This window comes from Chlamydomonas reinhardtii, chromosome 12, assembly GCF_000002595.2.
Source record: "Chlamydomonas reinhardtii strain CC-503 cw92 mt+ chromosome 12, whole genome shotgun sequence".
NCBI classification, from domain to species: domain Eukaryota; kingdom Viridiplantae; phylum Chlorophyta; class Chlorophyceae; order Chlamydomonadales; family Chlamydomonadaceae; genus Chlamydomonas; species Chlamydomonas reinhardtii.
The window spans coordinates 8,100,782-8,111,495 of NC_057015.1; the positions used below are offsets into that span (position 1 = coordinate 8,100,782).

The 10,714-nt window shown below is 63.4% G+C and overlaps 4 protein-coding genes across 4 annotated transcripts in view; 3 read left to right on the top strand and 1 right to left on the bottom strand.

Annotated features, from left to right (window-relative positions):
- CHLRE_12g551550v5 (uncharacterized protein) overlaps window positions 1-2,036 on the top strand; it is a 10,122-nt gene extending 8,086 nt beyond the window's left edge. Inside the window, exons 16-18 of the mRNA XM_043068999.1 lie at window positions 269-322; window positions 602-1,108; window positions 1,319-2,036. Coding sequence (XP_042918988.1) covers window positions 269-322; window positions 602-1,108; window positions 1,319-1,357 — 600 coding nt within the window. The 3' untranslated portion in view covers window positions 1,358-2,036. The remainder of the gene's footprint in view (window positions 1-268; window positions 323-601; window positions 1,109-1,318) is intronic.
- A 48-nt stretch (window positions 2,037-2,084) lies between these two features.
- Window positions 2,085-6,052, top strand: CHLRE_12g551500v5 (uncharacterized protein). Its single transcript, XM_043068996.1, has 10 exons — window positions 2,085-2,388; window positions 2,474-2,527; window positions 2,654-2,769; window positions 3,009-3,206; window positions 3,692-3,778; window positions 4,125-4,172; window positions 4,343-4,459; window positions 4,797-4,952; window positions 5,227-5,366; window positions 5,652-6,052. The coding sequence occupies exons 1-10, from the start codon at window positions 2,199-2,201 to the stop codon at window positions 5,821-5,823; spliced, it is 1,278 nt and encodes a 425-aa protein (XP_042918989.1). The 5' UTR covers window positions 2,085-2,198; the 3' UTR covers window positions 5,824-6,052.
- Window positions 6,053-6,192: 140 nt separating this feature from the next.
- On the bottom strand, window positions 6,193-9,529 carry CHLRE_12g551501v5 (uncharacterized protein). Its single transcript, XM_001693958.2, has 2 exons — window positions 8,953-9,529; window positions 6,193-8,810 (listed from the first exon to the last, which is right to left on the bottom strand). The coding sequence occupies exons 1-2, from the start codon at window positions 9,402-9,404 to the stop codon at window positions 8,744-8,746; spliced, it is 519 nt and encodes a 172-aa protein (XP_001694010.1). The 5' UTR covers window positions 9,405-9,529; the 3' UTR covers window positions 6,193-8,743.
- A 915-nt stretch (window positions 9,530-10,444) lies between these two features.
- CHLRE_12g551502v5 (uncharacterized protein) overlaps window positions 10,445-10,714 on the top strand; it is a 1,645-nt gene continuing 1,375 nt past the window's right edge. Inside the window, exon 1 of the mRNA XM_043068997.1 lies at window positions 10,445-10,535. Within this exon, the coding sequence (XP_042918990.1) occupies window positions 10,526-10,535 (10 nt within the window). The 5' untranslated portion in view covers window positions 10,445-10,525. The remainder of the gene's footprint in view (window positions 10,536-10,714) is intronic.

A 10,714-nucleotide genomic window follows, 5' to 3' on the forward strand; every position in this document is an offset into this window, starting at 1 on the left:
GGGAGGGGAGGGGAGGGGAGGGGAGGGGAGGGGAGGGGAGGGGAGGGGAGGGGAGGGGAGGGGAGGGGAGGGGAGGGGCGGACAGGACAGGACAGGACAGGACAGGACAGGGGATTGGGCCAAGGGGCAAGGGGCTAGGCAAGACGTGGCAGTACCGTGGCAATACCGTGTCGAACCTGGGACGGACAGGCGCAGCTGGTAGGCTCCTGCTTGGGATCCGCGGCTTGGATTATCCGGCCCCTATCCACCTCCCTCGCCCTATCTGCAGGTGGATCCGGCGGTGGTGTCCTTCTACCGCGCCCTGCAGGAGGGCCGCCCGCAGGTGTGCGTGAACGTGTGCGTACTTAATTGCAGCTGCCATGCGGATTCATGTGCGCGGGTGCATGTACGGTATGTGATGGTGCCGGCCGTTTCACCGCCATCCCACTTTGTGAGCACGCCACTGGTCCCCGCAGCCCTCTGCGCCGTTTGCGGTGCAATGCGGCCCCCTGACTCCCTACCCTGCCCCCCCCCTCCCCTTTGGGTCGTGGTTTCTTTGGGATTGCAGTAAACCAGCCCTCCCCCCTCTCAAACTCGCACACCTCTCTCGCACCTCTCGCAGGCTCACGAGGAGGAGCAGGACTCGGCCTGGCGCCATTTCCTGGGCCACCGCCTCGCCAAGCGCTGGCCGCCGCCCTTCCGCCCGCCGCCGCCCGCCGTGGCCGCAGCGCGAGCCGCACAGGTGGCGGCGGCGGCGTCGCAGGCGCAGGCGCCGTGGGGCGTGGGCGGCCAGGGGCAGGGCTCGCAGCAACAGCAGCAGCAGACGCCGGGGCAGGGCCAAGGGCAAAGCCAGGGCCAGGGCCAGAACTTGTATCACGTAGGGCCGCTGCCGCAGTGGCCGCCACCGGTGAAGGAAGGCGGCGGCGGCGGCGATGATGATGATGGCCACTCCGGAAGGTGGCTCCGGGGCGGCGGCTATGGCGGCGGCCGTGGCGGCGGCGGCGGCTATGGCGGCTCGCAGGCGGGCGGCGCCGGCGGGAGTCAGTACGGCAGCGGCGGGCGGGGAGGTGGAGGTGGCGGCGGCCGCGGGCGGTCGCGTGAGAACGACATGTGTTACAAATGCAAGCAGGTGGGTGGGTGGATGGGAAGACGGGGGGATGGGTGGAAGTACGACAAGGCGTGCTGTGGTTCCAGCTATTACAAAGGGGGTGCAGGCGGGTCGCAAGGCCGCGCGCCCTGCCCACCCCCTTCCTCCGGGGAGGGGCGATTGCAGTGCTCGCTCCTTGCTGTATGCTCAAGGCACGCAACCCCTCGGGCCGCCACCCCTGCACCCCTGCAGGTGGGGCACTGGGCCAGTGCCTGCCCCAACCGCCGCTAGTGTGCCTGAGCCTCTGGCTCTTGAGGCGGTGCCATCGAGGCGGAACTGTGAATGGTTTTGGAGGTGGGCGGTGGTGGGCGGCGGACTGGAGCCGACCGCAGCTTCCTGGCGAAGGCCTGGAGGCGAGAGCGTGGGGGGAGGCAAAAGTTAGTATGTAGGGGATGGTGTGAAGGGTGTAATTGGTACGGCATGTGACTGTGTGAAGGCGTGCGTGTTCGCTTGGGTGCGAGCAGCCAATGGGCGGCGGCAGGTGTACGGTATGTGATTCTGCGTTGCTGGAGTGAACGGTGAACTGTAGTGTGGGCTCGCTTGCTGTCTTGTGGGGCAGGGGGCCAGTGGTCGCGGGTACTGAGGTAGTTGATGGATTGCACACGCAGGTTTTGTGCAATGCAGCCTACGAATGGCACGGTTGGTGGCATGTAGAAGGGGCGCCGGTAAAGCTCTGGCGTTTACATTGTGCGCGACACAACGGTACCTTTCTGATTGAAACATGGCGGTGTGGTGGATCCCAGATAACAGGAAGCTTGCGTGATCGGAGGGCCGGCCGGGGGGCGGGGGGGCAGAACAGCAGATGGTCCAGTCGGGGTGGGGACGAGAAGGGATTGGGTACGTGCTCAAGGTTCCAGAACCAGTTGGGCGCGGAGAGTGAGGCACAAACTTGCAGGCTGTAAAAGTACATTTGCATATGCTACACAGTAGCTTGACAGCAGGTTGTACGCGCCTTTCAAGGGTGAGAGCGTAAACTTACCCTTGAAGCGCCAGAACGTTGTGATTGGCAACCGACCTTGCTGGAAGTGATCTTTGCGCTTTGAATACTTGAAGTTTCAACCAAGTTGCCGCGATGGCGAGCAGCGGCGCGCTGCTCGCGGGGCGATTCGCGTCCTTGTTGGGCGCACATGGCTCGCGTTTCGCTTGCAGTCAGATAGGGACGCTAGCTAGTCAGCTTGCAGCGGCTGTGGACGTCGCATCGCCCGCGGGCTGCCGGAGCCTGAGCACGTTGATTCAACGAGGATCGGTGGCGAGCAGTTCCGGTAGGGACCCATTTTGAGGTCGTGATACTACTCGCATGCATATGAAGCGCAAAAGACTTCGAGTAACACGTTCGGGTGCTTGCAGGGAGCGAGCGATGGTCGGATGCCGGCCTTGGGCGCGGTATCCACACGAGCACCGGTGAGCATTTTCAAGTGGGATCGCCATTCGCTAAAATGACCGCAGCCCGCGGTGCTTATACCGGGATTCGCCGTAAACCCCTGCGTGTGCCCTGACACCCACGCATGCATCCGGGCTTGCACGCAGCGTCCGCGGCGTCTGATTACTATGAGCTCTTGGGCTTGGAGCGGTCAGCGTCTGAGCAGGAGATTAAGAAGGCGTACTACGCGCTAGCGAAGAAGTACCACCCCGATACCAACAAGGTGAGAGCTGAGCAGGGGAGCACTGGACCGGGCCTTTACGCACACGTGCTGCTGGTCTACCGGGCTGGGTGCGTGCCCCTGAGAGGACCGCGTATGCAACAGCTTGCCAGGCTGCCGCCATCCCCTTCTCCGCCATCTGTGCTGCATGCGCGTGACCGGTAGTCGCCCACCCCTCCCTCCCTCCCATCACCTCCCCTCCCCTCCCCTCCCCTCCCCTCCCCACCGCACCCCCCACCCAGGGCGACCCCGCCGCCGCCGCCCGCTTCCAGGAGCTTCAAAAGGCGTACGAGGTCCTGCGGGACCCGGAGAAGCGGCGGCTGTACGACACAGTGGGCCGGGAGGGCATGGACCGCATGGACAGCGGCGGCGGCGCCGGCGGCCCCGGCGGCGGGCCGGAGGGCTTTGAGGGATTCCAGGGCTTTGGCTTTGGCTTCGGGGTGCGTGCGCGAGGTTTGGGGGTGGGTTGGGAAAGGGTTTTGGGGGTGCGGGGAGGCGGGAAGGGCTGGGTGCGGGTGTAAGGAGGTGTGGGTGCGAGGAGGTGTGGGGAGGGTGCGGGAAGGGCTGGACGCGGAGGGGAGGGAGGGGTGTGGGTGCGGTAGGCTGGGTGGGAGGTGTGGATGCGGGGAGGTTGGGTGCAGTAAGCTTGGAGAGGTCCTTGGGGAAGGGCGCTGGAGGTCGTGGCGACGTGCGTGCGGAAGGAGGGAGGGTCTGTGGTGGGGGCGGTGGGGGAGGCGGCATGATATGTTGCCTGGGAAGGCACCGGCAGAGCAACTGGCGGGACGGGGGCATGGCGGCATGGCCTGGAATGACAAAGTTGGCAACAGCCAAAGCCATTGTGGTCACGCAAGCGCCCCTACTGCCTGGCCCGGGTCCTGGCCCCGTCACCTAAACACCCGCTGCGGCCCGCGTGTGCGGGATGCAGGGTGGTGGCGGCGGCGCAGGCGGCTTCCCGTTCGGCAACGCGGCGGACATCTTTGAGAACCTGTTCAGAGCGGACCCGCGACTGCAGGTGCGCCGCCATGCGCGTGTGCCCGTGCGCGCGTGTGTGCCACCGCAGGCGTGTGCGCGTGTGCGCCGCCGCAAGCGTGTGTGCGTGTGCGTGTTTGCGCGTGTGCGCGTGGGGTGGGGGCAGGCCGGGGGGTGGATGTTTTGGATAGCTGCAGCTCGGTTGTGCCAGGGTTATGTCGGGCGGGAGGTTGAGGGCGTGGTGGGGCCTCGGGTCAGCCGGTGCGGTGTGTGTTGCGGGGACCGGAACGCGATGGCAGAGGCGGGAAGGGGCGGCACCATGCTTTGGATTGGTACCTGCAAGTGACGCGTCTCCTGGATCCGCCACTGCTGCCACTGCTGCCTCGCAGGCCATGCTGAATCGGGTGCAGATGCAGCCGCTGCGGATCTCATTCATGGTGCGCGTGTGCGATGAGTTTGTGGGGCAGCGAGGGTGGGGTAGCCTGTAGCCGCCGGCAGCCAGTCAAAAGCAAGGCACCAGCAGCAGCCACCTCGCTAGTGCGGTTCCACGCACCCTTGACTGTGACACCACGCCTGCCGTACATCGTGCCTTCATGCCCCGCCACAGGAAGCCGTGAACGGCACGCGCAAGAGTGTCCAGATCGGGGTGCGGCAGGGCGCCACCAAAACCGTGGACCTAGACATCCCGGCGGGAGTGGACACAGGAGACGTGCTGGAGACGCAGGTGGGGTGGGGTGGAGGTGCGAGGGGCCAGCTTGGTGGGGCGCGGCAGGGTGGGCTGGGGCGGGTAGGGGTGGGGCAGGAAATGGGGTGGAAGGGAGTGGAGGGGGAGAGGGCGGTGAGGGTGGGCCCGGAAGGGTAATAGGTGCGGGGGCAACACGTGCTTATAATGTGACGCGGTATCGCGTGCGGATTCCAGTAGTCCACGCCCCGCCCCCCCACCCCCTCGTCCTCTTCTCACCCAGCCCCCATCCACCCCCCATCCACCCCCAAGCCCAAACCTGCCGCGCCCCGCCCTTCCCTGCTCTGCCCTGCCGTCCCGTGCTCCCCCCCCCCGCCAGGTCGAGCTGCCCACGCCCGGCCGCCGCACCGGCTCCGCCAAGATGACCGTGTCCTTCCCCATTGAGGTCATGCCGCACCCCAAGTTCCGGCGGCAGGGCTCCGACATATTCGCCAGCCTGGAGCTGCCGCTGAGCCAGGCGCTCATGGGGGCCACGGTGAGGCGCAGGGGGGGGGGGCGGCGGTTGAGGGGTTTATACGTCCGAGCCCAACGAGTATCGCAAAGCAAGACCCAGGACAAACCCCACAGGGGGTTGGTTTGCCGTTCATGGAGAACGGCGGCGGGCGGGGGCGGGAGGGGGAAGAGACGGTTGGAAGATGGAGACCCTGCTCCTGACTTTACAAGCACACAAGCTCATGCGCCAGCATGCTCGTGCTCTTCAATGTGCACACACGCGCGCAAACACGCATGCACGCAAACACATGGCGCAGGTGCGGGTGGACACGCTGGACGGCGGCGTGGAGCTCATCGTGCCGCCGCTGACGCAGCAGGGCGACCGCCTGCGGGTGCGCAACAAGGGCATCTTCAACCCGCGCCGCGGCATCAAGGGCGACCACTTTGTGGACATTGTGTGAGTGCGTGCGTGCGCGTGCCGCACCGACTGGGGCGGGGGGGGGGCCGGCGGGGGCGGGCGGGGGGTTGCAGGAGGGGGAGGGGGTAACGAACCGGCGATGGGATGGCAGGAGGGGGCCGGTTGTGGCTGCTGCTGTGGATGGCTGGCGGAGGGGCGTACGCGCGGAGCGTCACAACTGCGCTGCATTACTACGCGTGCTCCTGCTCCTGCTGCAGCTTTTACCTTACAACCGGCACCCTGCACCTGTTGACCCGTTCCACGTGCCTCCTGTCCTGCCTGCAGCGTGCAACTGCCGCGCGCGCTGACGCCGCGGCAGCGCGAGCTGCTACTGGAGTTCCAGCAAGAGGAGGAGCGCAAGCGGGGGCAGGCCAGCGGCGGGGCGGCAGGCGGGGCAGCAGGCGGGGCGGGGGCGGGCGGCCAGCAGCGGGCACAGGGGACGGGGACAGGGAGATGAGGCGGCGGCCGAGAGTGCGTGATGTGACTGTTAGGGCGAGAGGCGGTCAGCCGCAGCCGGGGTGTGGCGCATCTGGGCGCATTGCGCGTCTGAGGGAGGTTGCCGTGGCGTTGATGTAAGCCGTGGGAGGTGCCAGGTTTGTGAGTGCACGGATGTTTGCTGTGCCCGCCGTGAGTTGTGGCTGCACACTCACAGACTCCGCGCAATGTGCATGTAAGGCGGTTCTAACTTATGTCCCCGCCCCAGACTATAACCCTTGCAACTTGGCTGCAAAGTCAGCGCTGCTGATTCCGTTAGTGCAGCGATTCGTCGACCCTGGCCAAACAGTGTCCCCAATCCCACTGGAGATGAGATACGAACCGCCGTAGCTATCCAACAGTATTAAAGAGGCTCCAACATTGCGAGGCTTCTGCCAGCCTGCACTACTGCAATTGGGCATCAGGCCCAGGCATCGACACCTGTCCTCTAAAGCCCGCACCCGCGTCAGCGCCAGGTGTTTCAGCCACTGAAATGCGTACCCCATCGAAAGGTACCTACCATGGTGAACACCGGAGTCGGCTCGCGGTGCAACTATTCAAACCGTATGTCGCAACTTCTATTTATTTGTTCCCTTGTCCGCCCTTCTACCTTCGCAGCCACCTCGTCTCCAGCAGCAGCATCCCTGCAATCGTCCAACCTTCGGCAAAGTGGAACTGCGTGTCCCAGAAGCCTTCGGCCGGGGCATTGCCTCCATCCTCTGTCCACCAAGGGGCCCACATCCGGCGCCCGCCATCTGCGAACTTCACTCTTGCATACCTCGCATCAAACCCATCACTCCACTCCTGTCTTCAAGTCTTCACGACAATCGCACACACACAATGCCAAGTCAAGCAGCTACCATCGTGCCACGTCCAGGCGTGCCCGCTCACATGGTGAGTGACAACACCCGAGCGCTTAGGGGCGCGAGCTGCATACGTCGGCAGAAAAGAATTGGGTTCTGCAACCCCCACAATACCCTGTCATCCTCATTGAACGCACCGCAAGCACATCCGTATATGTGCGTATGTGCTGGCGCGTGTGCCAATGTCCTCCGCATCGCCTCCCACCGCGCATTGTGTCGCACGGCGGAGAGACCTGCGCCGTCGTGTGCCCCCGTCCAGGCCTACTCGTACACATCTTAGCGACCATCCTATCCCGCGTCTCGCGTCCTAGTCAACGCGTGATGCAGACCACCAATTCTGCCCGTGCACCGCACTATCCGTTTCCCTGCATCCTGTGCCCATTCCGCTCAGCGGCACACCATCTTGAATCACGACATAGTACAGACACGCCAGCCTGCGCCAACCTATGGTATGGAGTCATCCCCCAACACACCTCGTCATTTCCACGTCCAGCCAGATGCTCCTGTCCTTGCATCGCGGGGCTACTCCCATCTAGACCTGTAAGCGCTGCGACAGTACTGAATGCCTACCCATCTACCCGTAAAATGCATGGTCCAGGGTCCATGGTTCGTTCGCCGGGTGAATCTCCGGACGGACTTTATGTTCGCATTTCGCATGACCACACTGCACTAAGCGCGTCTGGCCCAGCCGCCGAGCTCGCTCCTGAGGACTGTCAACGCCACCCGTCCAGACATCTTCAAAAAAAATCTGAAGGGGGGTTAACAGAGCCCCACGACGCACATCACCGATAAACAAAACACACACTCGCGCATGGCACGCACGAGCCTTGCCACGCTCTCACCAAGTATCCCATCCCATTTCCACTGACTCCGACTCGAGTTGCACCAACCACCAACAGGACACTGCAGGACAGACGCGCACTGGTCAGGTCAATTTGTCTTGTTGTTGGTGTCACCAAACCGTCAGTCACAATCATATGCTCACTGCGGGATGAGACGCAAGGCTATGCACGCACGTGGGCGCACTTAGTACTGGACGACCCCACAGCCAAGCACGCGCACAGGCACACACGCGTTAGACAAACTCCTAGCTGCGCAGCGTGTACGCGTGCGGTCATAGAAAATATTAATTCAGCGACACATCAATGGAAGAGGTCTTTGCCAGTTGCTGACGGTGTCGCGGGGGGCACACGCTTGCCTCAGCACGGTGGCGCACATGAGCGCTGCCGTGGAAAGCGTTTGGAGTTTGGAGGGCCCTCCGCAAGGGAGGATCCTCCGCAAGGCCAGCGTAATAACCCCCACACGTTCAGCGACTTGAAAATTGCAGCATTCTACGCCAACTGATGCGCACACATGAGTGAGTCAAACACTGCTCCTTCCGTGTTTGTGCAATACAATGTGGGGCAGACACGCACACCACACAGTACCGCACTTCAACGGAAGTATATACAATTCACCCTGTGGTGAGGACACACGCCAGATCATGCAAACATAGCAAACCCGAAACGCCACGCCTACAGGCACGTGTGACATCAGCTCGCGCAAGCCTTTGTTGCAGGCCCCGCCTGAGTACATGCCAGTTGCGCCTCATGCATACGCAGCGCTGCATTCTGCAGCTTCTACCTACTTAGTCGCGCAGATTTCTCGCATTGGTGATGTTGGGGACGGACCGCAGCGTTGCAGTTGTCAGTCTTGCCGGTAGCTGCGCCACCGATGAGGGGGGCAGCAGCCTGCCCGAGCTTGCTGACCGAGTCCGTCGCCCCAGCCACCGGGCGCTGAGCTGAAGGCCAGGAAGAAGAAGCTTAAGCTGTTGTTGGTCATTGTTGCGAACTTGATCGCCCTTGGGCGCCAAGCCCGCAGCCCGCGAAGTCGGAGCATCATCGGGCACAGCTTGTTGGTCATCAGAAACCAGCGCGTGAGAGGTTGCGAGATTGACTATGCGCATTCAGACTATAGTTGTTGCCCGGCCGCAGCCGCAGCGCTGCGGCCGGCTGAGAGGAAGTCCGTAGGATTCCCTCGATGCTCGCCTCGTTCTCGAGTTTAGGCCTTGACGAGCGCCCGGCCCATGAGCAGGCTCGTGGGCATGGGAACAACGTCGGGGCTCGGGCTGAGGGAGGGCAAGAGGCAGAAAGCAGAAGCGCAGTCAGAAAAACTCAGCTTCCGTCGAACCCGCGGCAGAAACGTGACGGGGCAGCAGCGCAAAGCGGTGCACAATCACACTTCCCTTCATGCCTAACACCAATGCGCACCTTGCGAAGAAGCCAGGGCATGCGCGGGGAGCGGCCGAGCGCATGCAGGGAACATTCCGCAGCACCTTGGCCAGGTCGTCGTCCAGGGACTGGAACTTGGCCTGGTTCGCAGAAGGCTTCGCCATGACCGCGCGACCGTCGAGAGAACCGCGCGAGGGAGACGAGCAGGAGTTGGGCGAAGCCGTCGCCTTCACGCGCTGGCCCGAGGCCGCCTTCTGCTGCTTGGGCGGCGAGGTCCGCGGCGAGCGCTTGGGAGGCGAGGGTCGGTTGGCCTTGGGCGCCAGCGGCAGCGGGGGCGCATCCGCGAAATCAAAGGGTGTCAGCTCGCGGACCTTCATCGGCTCGGCCATGGCCGGGCGCGCCTGAGACACCGCAATAAGGCGGTCCACCAGCTCCGACGAATCGCCCTTGAACTTGTGGGGCACCACAGAGCAAGCAGCGGCGCAGGCCATTTTGCTAGGGGGAGTTGTTGCGCCAAAAGAAAATCTGTATGTAGCTTTTGTGTTCCGTCAGAAATGTCAATCCTTGTCAACAGTCTGTATCCGTCACTCAACGTCCTTCTCTGTACACCAAAAACATCTAACCTACTGGCATTCTGCCGCGGGGCCGGCGATACCCTGCGTCGGGCGCGATAGCGCCCCATGATGCGCCCCGTATCAGCTCCCAAGTGAGAGCGGGCTGGCCGGCTGAAGACCCAGAGCATTAAAGCCTATGCTTTCCAATTCGTGAGAGCACTCGCGAAGCCACGCGGGCGCCGGTGACGGGGACGAAGTCAGGCGAACTGCGAAGTCAACCGACGACGCCACGGTTTTCATGTCAGCCCGCAAGGCATTCTATTTAAAACGAAGCCAGCTACCGCTGGTAGCTGGTACGGCGGCGCCTCGAAGGGAATCGACCCGGTTCACATGGCTGCGGCATGTCCATCCCCAGTCTAGTGGGGCGGTGATGGGGCGTGCGCCGTGTTGGAGGCGAGTGGAACATATGTTTATGCAATTGGGGCCTGGAGGTGGCCTGACAGTGGTTAGGGTTGGCGCGCGGAGGGGGAGGCACCGAGGGCGGGACCGCGGGGCGGGACCTTGGGCGGGACGACTCCCTTGTCGAGGTACAAAGGGGCTCTCCAACTCCAAGTGGTTTCTGTCTCTCGCACCTGGTAGGGGCACGGCATAACTACATGGTCCCTCTCAACAATGTCTGCCTTGCACGCTACACTGTCGAAATGCCAATGTGTGCGGCAACAGCGGTCACCGGCAATCGAGCAGCAATACCGTATGCAATGTGGGTCGGGCTTGAACTGCGACAGCGCTTTACTCGGAGTTCCATAGGTGCATGATAGCATGTGATGGCTCGGCGTCTTCGGGTGCTGGGACTGTCCCCTCTGTAACATCCGCATTCATAGGTACGTATAGGTGCAATCGTGCATGCACCATTTTGCACGAGCTCCAGTGCCCATATGCGTGTGCATAAGTTTACTCACAGGGCTTCTGGGTCCTGTGATAGATAGCACCGCCCAGCGCTTGCCTCTGCTCAGCCTCTGTGCCTCCTGTGGATTCCCTATTCATCAATCATCATGTGAATGCCGTCAGGTGGGGGTGCCCTGGCCAGCCCATACCAGAACAGGGGCGTGGGGCAGGGGTTGGGAGGGAGGGAGGGAGGGAGGGAGGGAGGGAGGGAGGGAGGGAGGGAGGGAGGGAGGGAGGGAGGGAGGGAGGGAGGGAGGGAGGGAGGGAGGGAGGGAGGGAGGGAGGGAGGGAGGGAGGGAGGG